The sequence below is a fragment of the Lolium rigidum genome, chromosome 7 (assembly GCF_022539505.1).
Source record: "Lolium rigidum isolate FL_2022 chromosome 7, APGP_CSIRO_Lrig_0.1, whole genome shotgun sequence".
Lineage (NCBI taxonomy): Eukaryota > Viridiplantae > Streptophyta > Magnoliopsida > Poales > Poaceae > Lolium > Lolium rigidum.
This window is the reverse complement of record NC_061514.1, coordinates 178,429,454-178,445,345: the sequence shown is the minus strand read 5'-3', so window position 1 is coordinate 178,445,345 and position 15,892 is coordinate 178,429,454. Positions and strand designations below refer to the sequence as shown.

General features: G+C 41.2%; 1 protein-coding gene across 1 annotated transcript; it reads left to right on the top strand.

Annotated features, from left to right (window-relative positions):
• The first annotated feature begins 4,635 nt into the window (after positions 1-4,635).
• LOC124679455 (suppressor of RPS4-RLD 1-like) lies at positions 4,636-15,465 on the top strand. The gene is made up of 23 exons (XM_047215208.1): positions 4,636-4,771; positions 4,883-4,992; positions 5,610-6,196; positions 6,258-6,302; positions 6,389-6,490; positions 6,564-6,644; positions 6,832-6,898; positions 7,100-7,200; positions 7,708-7,815; positions 8,366-8,436; positions 8,521-8,577; positions 9,404-9,512; positions 9,690-9,770; positions 11,487-11,573; positions 11,646-11,852; positions 12,090-12,394; positions 12,466-12,552; positions 12,640-12,739; positions 13,780-13,871; positions 14,008-14,046; positions 14,206-14,296; positions 14,782-14,879; positions 14,956-15,465. The coding sequence occupies exons 1-23, from the start codon at positions 4,656-4,658 to the stop codon at positions 15,245-15,247; spliced, it is 3,033 nt and encodes a 1,010-aa protein (XP_047071164.1). The 5' UTR covers positions 4,636-4,655; the 3' UTR covers positions 15,248-15,465.
• The last annotated feature ends 427 nt before the right edge of the window (positions 15,466-15,892 follow it).

The following is a 15,892-nucleotide window of genomic DNA, read 5'->3' as shown; positions in this document are numbered from 1 at the left end:
AACTCCTGCAACAAACGCATCTATTGCTCTTTCGTCAGATATATTTTCTGCCGAGTTTTTTATGATGTTCCACCTTTGGATGTATTTTCTCATTGACTCATCTGGCTTTTGTCGACATGCTCTCAGCTCTTCTAACGACGCAGGCTTTTTGCACGTGGACCTGAAGTTCTTGACAAATACTTCCTCGAAACTTTCCCAGCTGTCGATAGATCCTGGCTGAAGTTTTTTGATCCAAGATCGTGCGGCTCCACTTAAGTGCACCTGAATACTTTGCATTGTCTGTTGCCCTAGTTCCTCCGAGTTAATTTTACCGTTTCAAGGTAATCAACTAGCCAATCCTCCGGATCTTGCAAGCCGTCGAATTTTTTGAAATGATCGGGCAACTTAAATCCCGAAGGGACTCGAGTTTTCGTACTCTTCTCGTGAAGCACGGCAGGCCGCACATATCTTCATCGTTAAGCTCGGGGATTGCCGATGGTCTCTTCCGCTTTGCCTTGCTCTATCGACCCTTGCTTGTACTCCTGTATCTCTTGCTCCACCGGGCCCTTCGAGAGCTGCCGCCGTTGCTGCTTGCGGGTCGTGGACTATTTTGCCTTGCCGCTCCTTCCGGAGGCGTTGTTACAAACGCTGTCACCATAGCTCCGACCCTCGCTAACGCCATATTGTATAACGTTTCTCTTGGGTCACTCGGCTGGTGGCCTAGATGCGAGAATATAAGCTTGTGTCGCCATGTACCCAGCTTCTGGTGTCTTAGGGATAATGTTTCCTCTTTCATCTATCGACATAAAGGACATGTCGAGATTTTGAATTAAGTGCTCTCTTTCTGCTTCGGGTATGTGTTGCAACCTTGATCTTCCTCTGTTCCGAGCCTCCCTGTGACTATCATCCGAAACTCTGGATTGTCGACTTAGATCTGCCCTTCTCCTGCTGGATGCAGAAGCTGCCTCCTTTCTCCTGTCCAGCTCAGCTGTCTGGTTTTTCTATGTTTACGGCAGCTCGTGCGAGTCTATATTGATAAGCTTGCGGTTCTTGAGCGAGTAGCCGTTGTCGTCATTGGTTCCGAGCCATCCGGGGCTTTTGCGGCTCTATCCCGAGTCGCTTGTGGAAGTTGAACTCTGACACGTGGTGTGGGCCCATCATATTTAGTGCCCTACCTCTCCTTAGATCTGAGGGATCGACATAAGGGTTACCCAAATCGTCGAAAGCCTCTGATGTTTCCTCTTGATCTTCGATAGCATAGATCTGATGGTATTTTGCACTCAAATCTATGTTGGGTTTGGTGACATCATTTTTGAGATTGATGAAGACCTCGCCCACTGTGATAGATTTGTCGATGAAGTCGTAGCTGTCGTCATCGTTTGAGCCATCGCTTATATATGAGTCCGCAGATGACTCGAATGATATGTCGTTGAAGATCTTGGCAAGTTTCTCTCTTGTTCCGAGTACTGATGTAGCGTGTTTCCGAGGTTTCTTCTTCTCCTGACTCGGTTGACGACGCATAACTTGAAAAATCGGAATCGACCGCCGACGATCCCGACGAGATCGGAATTTCGACACGATACGATCCTTCCTTCTCGACGCGAAAGTGAAACCTTCCGAACGTCATCTCCATGGGCTCCGCCGGATACGCATATGCATCCAAACGGGAAGGTGGGTGAGGAACAAAATCGACAAGACCAGCGAGCGACCTGTTTACCTCGATCCATAGTGTTGCTTCCGGTTGACGATGTCGAAGACTTTGAACGTGCCATCGAGATCGGATCCTTACGCCTCTAATTCCCACGAGACGGCGCCAATTGACAAGGGATTAACTTATCAATGCCTATGGATTGTAGGCTAGGGTTTAGTTAGAAGTAGAGGGCAAGTAGATCTCGAAGGTTTCAGCTAGAAAAGTACTCGACGAATATAAAAACTAGGGTTTGCGGACAATGATTCGATGATTTCTTCGTCCCTCGACTCCCCTTTATATAAGAGGTGGAGCCGAGGGTTTCGCTTCGTACAAATTACGAGTTCGGGACGGTTTCTAACTCATCCCGCCGGATTACAAATAACACTTCCTATTACAACTCTATCTTTTCCTTAAATATATCTTGGGCTTCCGAATCTTCTTATTCTTCGAGTAGTGGGCCTTCAGTAAACCCCGGGTACTATATCCGGCAGGCCCATTTGGGATGCCTATGTCAATGGGTACTGAGTACGATCTCGTGGGAGCGTGCAGCGGCAAGGGAATACGACGGGAGCCACTGGAAGGTCAGCGAGAGCAACTCTAGCGGGTGGGAGATGACGAGGTCGTAGAGCACCGACAACTTCAGGTTGAGGCGTAGCCTCTCCGGAGAGCGGCAGCGCCTGGGAGGCCGGCATCGGCCGGGGCGGCAGCTGTCAGTGGCTCACGCGCATCGCCAAGAAGGGATCGTTGGAGAGAGCCAGGGAAGGGAATAGCAGTTTTGCAAAAATGCCCGCCTCGAGCTAGGTATTCTTATCTCGCTGCCAAGTTACCTGACCGTGGGTCCCACTCAGTGCCACTTCAACAAATACTACCCTACATTGAGAGCGGTGACCGCGCGTGAAGCTCCAATTCGTATTCAGTGACTGTAATTTCGTATTTCTGTTGTACAATGATCAAACTGATTTTGCTCGACAAGTTCCATGACTATTGATGGATTTAACTCTTTTATAAGAGTTCATACTTAAGATCGGGGATCAGGGTAGTGCATTTCTTCCAAAACTGAAACTACTTTGGGATAGATTATTGCCTTGACACGGAAACGAAGATCCATTTGGCATTAAAAGTACGTTTCTAAGGAGTTATTATTATTAGTACTGCTTAATTAAAATGGAAACCCTGCCTCCTTCACTCGTAACTAGCTCTGAACCTATAGCTTGTGATTACCACATGGCAAGTTGGATACACCGGCCGGCCTGCCTGGCTCCACTAAAGCCAAAGCATGGTTCTTTTCCTAATTTGCTCTAGCTCGGCCTTCTACCCATAAATAATCAAAAGTTCGTTTTGACATGGGGATGATGACGAGTTGCTTTGTTTTTCTTACCGCTTTTTTACTTTTTTATTTTGTGAATGCTGATATATAGCTTCCGCGAGTCATAAAGCTACAAGTGATTGATATATAGCGTCTGCCGGCATGCATAGAAGCTCGCTGAAGCAAAGTGTAGATCGACCCAATAATTTAGCTGCTAGATTCATCATGAGTGCATTTCCACATCTGACGCCCACACATCACTATATCAGATATATGTCCGAAACAACCAGTAAACCAGATACATTCATATTAGAGTCAATTAATATGAACCGGAGGTAGTAGTTCTTTCTGAAACTCGAGATAGTAGTTACCTAAGCCCTAATTAAGCACAATCGAATCTATAGCTTTGCATGTGCTCATTTTTCAGCTAGGTCCATGTATTCTTGTTGAGTCGAAAAGGAAGGTTCTTTTTTTTTGTTATGCACCACTGTCTATGTAAAAGCCCGATGCCGTGCACATGGGTCATGTGAATACTTAAACAAAATTCGAGGTGCTTTGACGCGCTAATCCTGATAAGTGTTGAACTTTATTTAACCTCATAACCTGTATCTCACGCCCAAACGATATGTTTACTAGTCTATATGCAAATGACTGTGTTGGAGGTACAAGGTCAATTTTCCTTTATTAATTAATTTTGATTGATATAACAAATATAAAATCTTTTACATTGCTCCAATAGAAGAATATCATATTTCTTCACTATTGTGACTGTATTTTTTTTGTATCCTACATGTACATATAAATTCATTTTTATATGCACACTACATTTAATTTGTTAACAAGTATTAACCTTTACCTCTGGCGTGTCTCACAAAGATACAACTTTCTTCTAATAGTGGACAAGATCTAAGAGTTGTAATGTGTTGATAAACGTATTTGGCCGAAGAGTCTATAAAGAAGAACACCAAAATACGTTGTAATGGGATGAGATCAAAACATGAGTAGCCTAGCCAATTACCAACACTAACATGAAGAGAAAAACAAAAATGCAATACACAAGAAGAGAATACATTAGGTATATTTGATGTGTAGCGAGTTGCTTTCCTTTTTTTCTTAAAAAAATCATGCATCATCTTAGTCAACCGTATGTCCGTATTATGTCTACTAAATCGAGCTTTACTACGACAAGCTTGTACGACTCAAATGGGGGAGGGGTCACTAGGTGGTTCAAGTATTTGTAGTTGTCACTAGGCGGTTCAAAGACCTTTATGTAAAATTTATTACTTTCAGGTTTTCTTGTACTGATGTTGAAGATTACGAATATATGGGTTATTCTTGGCAGAAAAGAAGTCATGTAGAGAAGGACTGCACCATGATTCAAAAAGATGCAGGGACCAAACCAGCAATAACCTCCAAATAGCTTTTTTAATCTTTTTGATTGAGGATAAGTAAGAGCTACTGGTTCCTCGCAAAAAAATCAAAGCAAAAGAAAGAGAAGATCCAAAGCAAAGCACAATACAGTATCAACTACCTTAACAGAAAATCCGAAAAAGAGAAGGGTCCACGCGCTAAAGTCGCGCAGAACTCAGAGCAAGTGAGGTTCGGCCCCCTCAATTCTCAAATCCTCTCATCCGCTCGTTTCCCCACCACGACCGCCTCCGGCGACCTATCGCCGCCGCCATGGGCTCCGACCGCGGGGAGCTGGCGCGCCTCTGCAGCGGTCGCAACTGGTCCAAGGCCATCCGCCTGCTCGACTCCATCCTCGCCCGTTCCCCATCCTCCATCCACGACCTCTGGTACACTGCTTCTCCTTCCTCCTTCCCCGATCTGCTCCCGCGGGGTCTTTGATCTACAACTCTAGGGTTATGACTCTGTGATCCCGAATTGGGCTTCCTCCCCACTCGCAGCAACCGGGCCTTCTGCTATTCCCAGCTCGAGCTCCACAAACACGTCGTCAGAGACTGCGACCGCGCTCTGCAGCTCGACCCAGCGCTGCTCCAGGCGTACGTCCTCAAAGGTATTGTCTTTTGCTCCCTATCCGCATCCTGTTATTACTTCCTCCCCCCTGCTGCAGTAGTTGATTTGCCTTGCCTGGTCTACTTCTGGAGATGAACTGCCGCTGCTAGATGTATCTGGTGGTGATAGCCAATCCCATCATATTTTGTTAGTGCGACCTTAATGCTTAGGTCTCGCTGTTTCCTATGTAGTTTGTAGATGCCTCATGTATTGAAGAGTATAGTAGTACTTTCATGAGCGCGTAATTCCCTGTTTGTGTATTGCTGTAAGTAATCGAGATCTCTTTCTAAGAAACTTCTGCTCAGAAGAGCAAGACCGAAGTGTGTTGCTACAGTACACATGGAGGTGTGGATAGCATTAATGTACAACTGACTCTAGGATAATGATGATTTGATTAAAAAATCAAAACAAAACTTAAGTTGATGTGTTTCGTGCTCACTGTTGAAGCCTCCGAGGTACCTTACTACTATGATCCAGAGAACACCTGAATGAAAATGTTTTCCCATTTGCAGCTTCCCTAGGCGCTGTCCGCCACTGTTGTTTTATGTACACGTACTCTTGCGTTTCGAAGTAAATGCCACCATTAACTTCTACACCATTATTGCTATTTTTAATCAGGCAAGGCACTGTGTGCACTAGGGAAAAATGAGGAAGCTTTGGTTGCTTGGGAGCAAGGACATGAAGTTGCTGTCCGTGACACAATTGACCTGAAACAGTTGCTGGAATTGGAAGAATTAGTTTCCTCTGTTAAAATATGCGAGACGGTTGAGTGTGAAGACGTTGTGGATGCATCACCATGTGATACCAAAGTTGTTATCTCAGAAGATCGTTTCATTGACACGTCATTCACTGCAGCTACAACTGATACGAAAACTGTTGTTTGTGAAGAGCATATTGGAAATTCTGAAGCTTCATCAAATGGTGATACGATGTTACCTAACAACAGTAAAGACCATAAAGATTCTAGCAGTCCAGCCAAAGACACCATGGTGACACATCAAACTCCCAAGAAACAACCAAAGTTGGTTAAGAAAAAGAAGGCAAAAGGTAAAAAGAAAAAAAAGAACCAAGCTGAAGATTCGGAAGACAGAAGTAGCAGTTCGGATGACACCATAACACTAGACCAAGCATTGTTTGCTACGAAAGTATCAAAATCATCCAAATCCATAAGTTTGGATTTCCGACTTTCCCGAGGCATTGCACAGGTATTTTAGATAGAGATGAAATATTAATATCTTGAACTTTATCTGAACTGCATCTTTTCAGGTAAATGAAGGAAGGTATGACCAAGCAATATCCATTTTTGATCAGGTTTTGTTATCGTCTATTTTCACTTTTCTTTTGTTTATCCTCTCTAATCAGCAAAGGAACCTGATAGTCAGCATTGACATCTGTAGATACTGCGGGAAACTCCAACTTATCCTGAGGCACTGATTGGGAGAGGTACAGCTTATGCATTTCAAAGAGAATTGGACTCTGCTATTTCTGACTTCACCAAGGTAGAACTTCTAAATTCAGAACTTTCTCTATCCTGTTGTCTAAAATAATCTCATGTCCTTACCTCATTGGTAGGCTATAGATTCGAACCCATCAGCTGGGGAGGCATGGAAGCGGCGGGGACAAGCTCGTGCTGCTTTAGGAGAATTCGTTGAGGCAAGCTTACTATATATGTGTAAAATTTAAAACTGATGCAGGCTTTGTCTGTAAAGACAGACTACTATATGTCAGAAAACTGTTGACATTTTATGGTAGTAATTACTTACTTGCATTGTAAGCGCAACCGAAATTAATAAACATGTAATTATATGCATATAATGCATTTTAATCCTTTTCTTTTCAGGCTATTGACGACTTGAGTAAAGCATTGGAATTTGAACCAGATTCTCCTGATATTTTACACGAAAGGGGTTAGTTCTTTTCTCTACCAACGGTTGTTGAATCTCATTCTCATGTCCGCCAATGCCATTTGTGGTATATCTTTTGATGATTCAAAGATAGTCGGACTTTGTGATGAATTCTTGCGATCTTGCAGTTTAGTAACGAAGTGGTATATCTAGTTTGTTAGAGCACACTTGTGTACCCTGATAGCACATACTGGACAATTGTAGGAATTGTGAACTTCAAATTCAAGGACTACGATGCCGCAGTCGAAGATCTTTCAACATGTGTGAAGCGTGACAAGAAAAACAGCTCTGCCCACACTTATTTAGTAAGCAAATGCTGTCTTTGATCCCATATCCAGGATCTTCAAATTCTTTCTTAGAAAATTAAATGGAAATACTTCTGCTATGCACCAGATTGGAATTTTCTTTGGTCGAAAATAAGGGAGTTTCTTTCACTATTCGATCCTACTTTAGGTGTAATGTTAAGAGTAGTCAATGAAGTTCTTCTGTAAAATCCCTTTTCTTTGTAATTTACTTCACAATCTGCGATTGGCCAAGCTAAATTCCATGTCAGAATCCCCTTAGAATTTAAGTACACATTCCTAAAAGCCATAAAACCTTGAGCAAATGTTTTCTCATGAACTTGGAGTATTGCAGCAATTTTTAAATTTTGGTCAGTTGTGAGACAGCAACTGATCTCCCTTGTGTAAGCTTTAGTGGCATGTGAGAGAATGCAATTTTCTTTTGGTATTTGAATGAGTGCCATTAGGTATTTACTGCTTTGAAGATTCTTTTGCTACTACTTCAGAATAATATTCTTTGTATTGCTATAGGGTCTTACTCTTTCAGCAGTTGGAGAGTATAAGCGTGCCGAAGACGAGCATCTCCTTGGCATAAAATATGATGGGAGTTTTCTTGACAGTTGGGCTCACCTTTCTCAGGTTTATTCCAGGATCTAGAGATCTTTGTGCTGCCATGTCTTCTATATTCTTATCCAGTTACATATCTATGCACACATTTCCATATTCTAGGGGTTATAGCTATACTGTTTAAGATCGCTACTAGTTGCAGTTGCTTCATTCTGTGTAGCAAATTCAGCCTACAGTCAATTCTACTTGCATGAAAATGACGCGCACATGATAATTTCCCTCACATGAAAGATTCTGATATGTTGTCGAACTACTGGTATAAGACTGGCAATATCTGTAGCTTATTAACTACATGAAATAACTCCCCTTGCTATAGGTGCAAAGTGCTATTGAAGAGTCTAGCAGGTCTTTTAGTTTTAAGCAAAATCTAGTGAACAATAGTGTAATTGAAGAGTATACTCTTGCACGTCTCCTGTTTTAGAAGAGGGATCAGATATTAGTGTAGGTATATAGCTTTCTCTTATCAAGTATATGCTTGTGTTTCTCTGTATTATGCAAGAAGCACATTTATTCTTTGGGGAGTAACTGATTAATTGCCACTGTGTGGCGTCTTCTGTTGTAGCTTTATCTTGATTTGGCTTATCCAGAAAAGATGCTGAGTAACCTTGAGAAAGTTCTTCAAATTGATTCAAGGTGAATTTCAGTGTTCATTATCGTTATTTCTTTTTCCTAACTGGATTGTTTATTTTTCCTCGACTGATTTACTGATTATTCTAGGTTTTCAAAAGCATACCATCTACGTGGAATTCTCTACCATGGAATGGGTAGGCATAGGTAATACCTCTTGCTGATACTTGTGTCTCTTTTTAATATGTTAAATAGTCTTTGAGATAATTGACTTCTCTGTACACCGACATGTGGTGCTATTTAAATAAAGAAATGTGTTAAGTTGTGTTTATATCGCCATGCAAACATCCACATGTTAATGTTTGAATTATTTCTCTTACAGTTTTATAGTTACTGTTGTCTGTTCAGAAAAATGGTTATATCCCCCTGGAAGTATTTATATATAGTTGGGTATAATTCTATTGCCATATTTTCATCATGATTTATGGAATTAAACTTATGCATATTCAGTTTTTTCTGCATACTTTTGGATGTTGACTATTTGATGTGCTAGCCCGTATCCTATGATGAATGTTGACTTCAATGTGATTGTAGCTTGTAAGGCCTTTATTCCTTTCGTTTGCTGTACGGTTTGGTGTTTAGTGGATTAGTTGCAGGGACACAATGTCCCATTGTGTTGGGAGCGAATGTGGTTTAGTTAAACATACACCACAATGTTGATATTCATAGTCATTGGACTATTAGGTTTATCTTCTATTCTGGACCTCTTACTACCCCTTACTTGGATACCATGATAAAACTAGAATTGGAAACATTATTGGTCAACCTTTTACAATAGTTATCTTTTTGGTACAATTTGCTATAGGCATCTTGAAATTTGGTTTCGAACTCAATGATATCTTCTAATACATGAGTGAGCTGTTCCGACAGATACATTGCTTTCTTTGGTAGTGGTTATGACTAAACTCTTATCCTAGTTCTCATCTCAAACTGCTAGCTTGCCAAGTTCCCCCTTAACATAATCTTTGTGCAGGAGTGCTATTAAAGAACTATCAATTGCTTTGACATATGATGGTTCAAGTATTGAGTGCTTATACCTGCGTGCCTCTTGCAATCATGCAATTGGAGAATATAAGTCTGCGGTACGTGCCTTCATATTTTCTCTAGTCAATGCTAATAAATTTATCAGAAGTGCCGAGGATCCTGCTGCACGACTTCAGCTACACTTTCTTTTTAACCATATGCTACAGTTCTCCGCAAATTTATCGCTGTTTTTTTGCTTTACTCTTGATGTTCACATCTTTTTTTTTCCTTTGAAGATCAAAGATTATGATGACGTACTCGATCTGGAGCTTGATTCCATGGATAAATTTGTGCTGCAATGTTTGGCATTCTATCAGGTGCGCACTTTCTTCTTTTCCAGTTCTTTTTACGTGGAGCTTGTTCTTTATGTCAGAAGCCAGGATAGTATATTTCTGTAATCTCAAAATCTCAAATCCATGTAAGATGTGAACATGCAAAAGAATATGTTTTGTGTCCCTGTTTCTACAAAAGTCTCAAACACATCTTACCATTTTTTGAAATTCACACCAGCTACTAGAGTTGTGGCCTATCTTTAATTTAGGAGCCTAAAGAAAAAGAAGTGAAGGATTACATATACAAGGTCCTCTTTGATTCAGAGGATTGTTTTTAGGATTTCAATCTGAGGAATCTAACCTATATAGGTTGTTTGATTTGTAAGATTAGAAAACTTGGGACTTTTCCTACGGGCAACTAAGTTTGCACTCGTTTCCTATGGTTAATGAGTTCCTATGTTTCTTCTATGGTGTAAAGAAACATCCTTTGGTGTCAGTTCCTGTGACTGAAAAAGGAATACCATTACAAGTCCGCATATCTGGAATCCTGTGAATAAAAGACTGTCGCATCTTTTTGGATGTTGAAATTGGGTTGAAGATTTGGGAATTTTAATTGTTCCTTACCCATATTTGTTGTTTGGAAAGCAGTAGAACAGGAATTGGAATGAGAGGCCCAATTCCACATATTTTTATTGAACTAGAACAACTACGGAGCTAGACCTCTCTAAATTGCAAGGAAATGGTTATTGCACCTTCCTTTTAACTTACAGACCAGCTCCAGTGCAATGCTGCTTCTAGCAACTCATGTAAAGCGTCGACCTACTGCCGGTGGCAAGCTTCTATTGGCTCACTGCCTGCGGATACTCCCATTGATCCACCGACACTGGTGTACTCCCATCGGCCTGTTGCTGAGGCCCCCTCATCTTCCTTCCACCACTCATCCTGTTTACTGGCGCACTGATGGCGCCTAGCCTGTCAGAATTCCAAATCGGAGGTTGTTGCATGCTATCCGCGAGCTCCAGATCTTCAGACCGCCACCTCCCCAGATCCAGCTCAGCACCTCTAGAGGTCACATCTGGAGTAAGTGGGTAAAGTTCTCAGTCCTCATTGTGAGGTGACATGTGGCCACTGGAGTCCTTTGAGGTCATTAGAGTTGCTGATATCGGATACTAGGGCAGGGACAGCCATGGTTGACAAGAGCATCATGGAGAATTTGAGAAGAGGAAAGAAGAGCGACATAAGTTATTGATTTCCTGATAAATAATGGTAGAAAGCAGCCAAACAGAAAATAGAAGCAGGCTGTGGTTGGCTAAGGTGGCTTGTTTCATTTCCAAATAGCTGTTTTCTTGGCTACTAATTCAAAAAGATTGAACCATGTTCCATTTCCATTTCCACCTGACATTGCATTGCAATCCTAATGTCCACAGACCATTTGAGTTCCAACATCCAAACGGACTAGCATTGACTCCCACAACATACAGAGCTTGCTAAGTCATCACTCATCTTTTACAAGGTCAACCTCCTGTTTGTGTAGACGATGAATATTTATTTTTCAGGCTGACTTGGCTGCTATTCTCTTGCAACAATAGCATGCCTCTTGCCTCAGTCCCAGCAGCTTTTTATCTAATGTAGATATTTTATTTGGCCTGGCTCTTTGGTGGGGTTTTCTTTTTACTGCCTTTTTACTCCTTAGTATTTAGGGTCATATTATCATTTCTATGCTAACCATGTTTTTTTTTTTTACTTTTTTACTTATTGCAGAAGGAAATTGCTCTATATACTGCTTCAAAGGCCAATTTAGAGTTCTCTCAGTTCAACATTGATGATGATGTTGACCCATTATTCAAGGTTAAAATCTATCTTTTAAATCCACTGCATAATCTTTCTGGTGCATCAATTAAGATTCTATGTGGACAATAGGAATATTGGTGCAAACGACTGCACCCGAAAAATGTGGCCGAAAAGGTTTATCGCCAACCACCATTACGGATCTCACTACGAAGTGGTCGCCTTAACAAGCAAGATTTCAAGTTCACAAAGCATCAAACCAGTCTTCTCCTAGCCGCTGATTCAATTGGGAAGAAAATTCAGTATAATTGCCTCGGCTTCTTGCCAAATCAACGTCAGGTATCCTTCCTGGTGGCTCTGCAGATTCTGCAAATGTTAAACTTATCTGAGGCATAGAACACACTCGTTGAAAATATTGGTGGACTATGTTATATATTCAGTCTAGTTTTATAACTTCTAGATTCGTTTGGAGAATTTCAAAGGGTTCCATATTCTGATGCTTTGCTTCATCACCATTCTGTTAAAAAAATCTTTACGGAGCAGCAGTTCTAATGAGACTTTATTTTCCTTTTGTAGTACCGTATGGCTGGTTTAGCTGCTATTGAGATTGCTCAGAAAGTTTCCAAGGCTTGGCGCTTTCTGAGAAACCCAAAGAATAGTGCAAAGTTAGTTAGGAGAAGGGATAAGCTTAACATGAGCGTAAACAGGGGTGGTTATTGTAGCACCAGCACTTTGTCTGCTGGATCACCAACATCTAGTCCAAGTGAGGAAAGGGTTTCGTCTGGGATTTCTCTCTCCTGGCAAGATGTCTATAATATTGCTGTCAAGTGGCGACAGATATCTGAACCTTGTGATCCAGTTCTTTGGGTAAATAAGCTAAGGTGAGGTACATACTTGCGTAAGGAGTGACCGTTTAGCCATTTTCTTGCCTAACTTTTATTTTGCTATACAGTGAAGAATTTAATACTGGATTTGGGTCTCACACCCCATTGCTTCTTGGTCAAGCAAGAATTGTTCGTTACTATCCATATTACTTAAGGTTTGTAGATACCCATTATTTTACTTTGCAGTGTGGTTATTTGTGGTCAACCACTAATAGTCCTAGATTATCTTCTTTTACATGCAGAACTTTGGAAGCTGCGAAATCCATTATGCTTGACTTGAAGTATGTCAATAATGCAGAGGATCGCGCAATATTTCTTACTGATATTGACAAGTTAAAAAAGGTAAGCTGCGCCATGATCTGTTCAGTGCCATGAGTGCATGATCATATCAATTTTATCCTTCATATGGAGCTTCATTTCATACTCCCTCCGTCCCAAATAGGATGTTGCAGATTTGTCTAAATTTGGATGTATTTAGACACTATTTAGGGTATAGATACAGGAAAGGGATTTGGTGCACATAGGCACCAGTGCTTCCTTCAATTTCAGATTTTTGAAAATTTCAAAACCTCACACTTTAATGTTTTCAGAAATTATGGCGTTAAATATGTAGATAGATATGTACATGAGAAGTGTACGCAAAAAAGTCTCGGTAAAAAATACTTCAAAATTTGGAAAATACAAAAGAAAACAAATTTCTGATAAAGGATACACTATTGTAGTACTGTTGTACTACCATTTACTGTCAGGAATTTCTCTTTCTTATATTGTTCAAAATACGAAATATTTTTTAACGGGACTTTTTTGCATACACCCCTCCCGTATATATCTATCTATATATTTAACGCCATAATTTTTTGAAACTTAGAAACGTGAGGTTTTAAAATTTTCAAAAATCTGAAAGTGAAGAGAGCATTGGTGCCCATGTGTCAAAGACACTTTCCGATAGATGCATCCGAATTTAGATAAATCTGCGACATCTTTTTCGGGACGGAGGGAGTATTCTTTTTAGAAGTCAAGCAAACTATGTGCCTTTTATTTCTAGTGCATGCCACATCGGGGTTAGAAGGCTCCAAGAGAGAAATCAGGTGCTATAGCTCTAGAAAAAAAAACTGCTATTGTTATAGCTCTAGAAAAAAAGCTGCTATTGCTCCATCACAACTATATCTACCAAATAAGCGAAATAGTGATAACCAATCAGATCTGAAATCTCAAAGGATTGATTTCCTCTTGGATGCGTTGAATAGGTTACCTAGGAGTTGGCTCATTTTCATAGTATGCTTTGCTTGTCATATCACTCTTCTGCTTCTGGTGGTTCGCTTGAAGCTTACTATATCATCTTTGCAAACTGACCAATGTTCTGATGCAAATAAAACCTGCAGATAGAAGTTGCTTCATCATGCTCGGATTTGTACAATGTAGTTGGTGAAACCTACTGGGTTGCTACTAGATGTGACAGTATTGCGTTTCAGGGGTAATGAAACTCTTTAGCTTGTCTGAATATCTATTATTAGTATTCATGATAGCTCTCATGCCAAACTGCAGCATACTTCATAATAGCATTATACCATCCTTGTGCTTATTTAATAATACAACATAACCTCTTTCAGGAGGCGTCTTGAAGGGACAAGAATAACCACTCAAAATGTGTAAGTTGTTTATACTACTTTCCTTCGCTCTATACCCTCCCACAGATGAAGACGACGACCAATACCATAGACATTTGGGCCCAGCGCCCATACCCATATGATAGATTTGCTTCCTTTACCCTCTTGCAATCATGCTTACTTGTGTTCATGGCATTACAGGGGCGAATTAGCATTTGACTTCGCAATACGAACTCCTTGTACATCATCTAGATGGGAGGAATATCAGGAAGAAATGACTGCAGCTTGGGAGGTACGGTTTAGATTTATTCTGCTTTTTGGTGCCCCTCTTGAGTAATACCTGATAGGGCCAGGCTGTAGTCTACACATGTGAACTTACAACCTCCTCCCCTCCTTTGCTGCCATCCTGACCACCGCCTCCTCACTTCATCATTCTCTGGTGCCTTGCCTCCTCCTCTCTCACTTCTGCTCCTTCTAGATATATCTGCCACCGACGGTGTTGACATCAAGATGGGGTGCCAGCATGACCCGAGCCAAATCATGCCTTCATCTTATCCCACCACCCTAAAAATTTGTTACCAAATGTCCAGTAGGAAGATTTGTTAGCAAACCTTTGAAATATGCTCTGTTATATCCTGTTGTGTCGGTATTTTCGGAAGCCTTGTTACTTCAAATCAGTTGCAATTTGAAAGAGTTTTAAGTTGTAGTAGACCAGTTGTATTTGCACCTGTGTAACATCTAGAGTTGGAGACAGGCTAATGATTATGTTGTCTGCAGGCCATTTGCGAGGCGTATTGTAGTGACCCGAATCCCACACGCGATTCCAATGCACTTGATGCTGTGAAGGCGGCAATATTGCGCATGACATATTACTGGTACAGATTGTGAACTTCAACTCCGCTTTATCTGCCACCGAAAATGGAATGCCAATCAGTTAGTGGGAATTTGCAGGTACAACTTTATGCCACTCTCCAGAGGCTCCTCGGTAGTTGGCTATGTGGTGTTGCTCGGCTTATTCCTCGCAGCAAGTATGGATGTGACAGCAAGTATCCCACCAGGGGTTCAGGTCGACTGGGAGGCGATCCTGTCCCCAGACCCTGGCACGTTTGTCGAAGCTGTCAAGCCCTGGCTGTACCCATCTGTAAAGATGAGCAAGAGCCTGAAAGATTACGCTGATGTTAGCGTCGCTTTCGGAACGACAGGATCGGTCGTAGCGGCCTTGACTTGTGTCGACGACCCATAAGTTGTGAATGTTTCAGCAAACGTTAGTTGTCTTTTGTTGTTTTAATTTTTTTCCTTTGTTTGACCAATAAATTCCCGTGGTTTGGTTTCGATTTGAATTATTATTTCTGCAAATGTTGTAACTTAAATAATAAAGTTTATTTTTTTCTCACTTGAACGATTGTTCTTTGTAACTTGTAACAAATAATACATGAAACATAGGCTTGCATAAAGTGGATATTTATGGTATCTGTTATTTCTAATTGCATGCACCTGGTCATTTCGTCATGCTCGAAATCGTTTTATTTCGGCTGGAGACGTGACGATGCATTATTTGTCAATCTTTGGCGTAATGCATAGATGTTAACTGAGGTAGAGTGTCTCCATTTCTTTTTGGCTGACATAATCCTTGATTTCTCCATGTGAACCTGGAGGGACTCCATTTACACGTGCATCAATTTGTTCGTGGACGATGGACTTCTCCCAATACGGGTACAGATTTTGAAGTCTAGAACCTGATTACTAGACTTAATTAAACTGCAAATTAAGCTTAATGAACCTGGCAATTTTCTTTGTCATATCCAGTATACCAAATTAGCATGTAAATTAGTACTACCAGTCGGACGGGCTTGCCTGCGCCCGCATCCGTGCGACCATCCATGCGTCC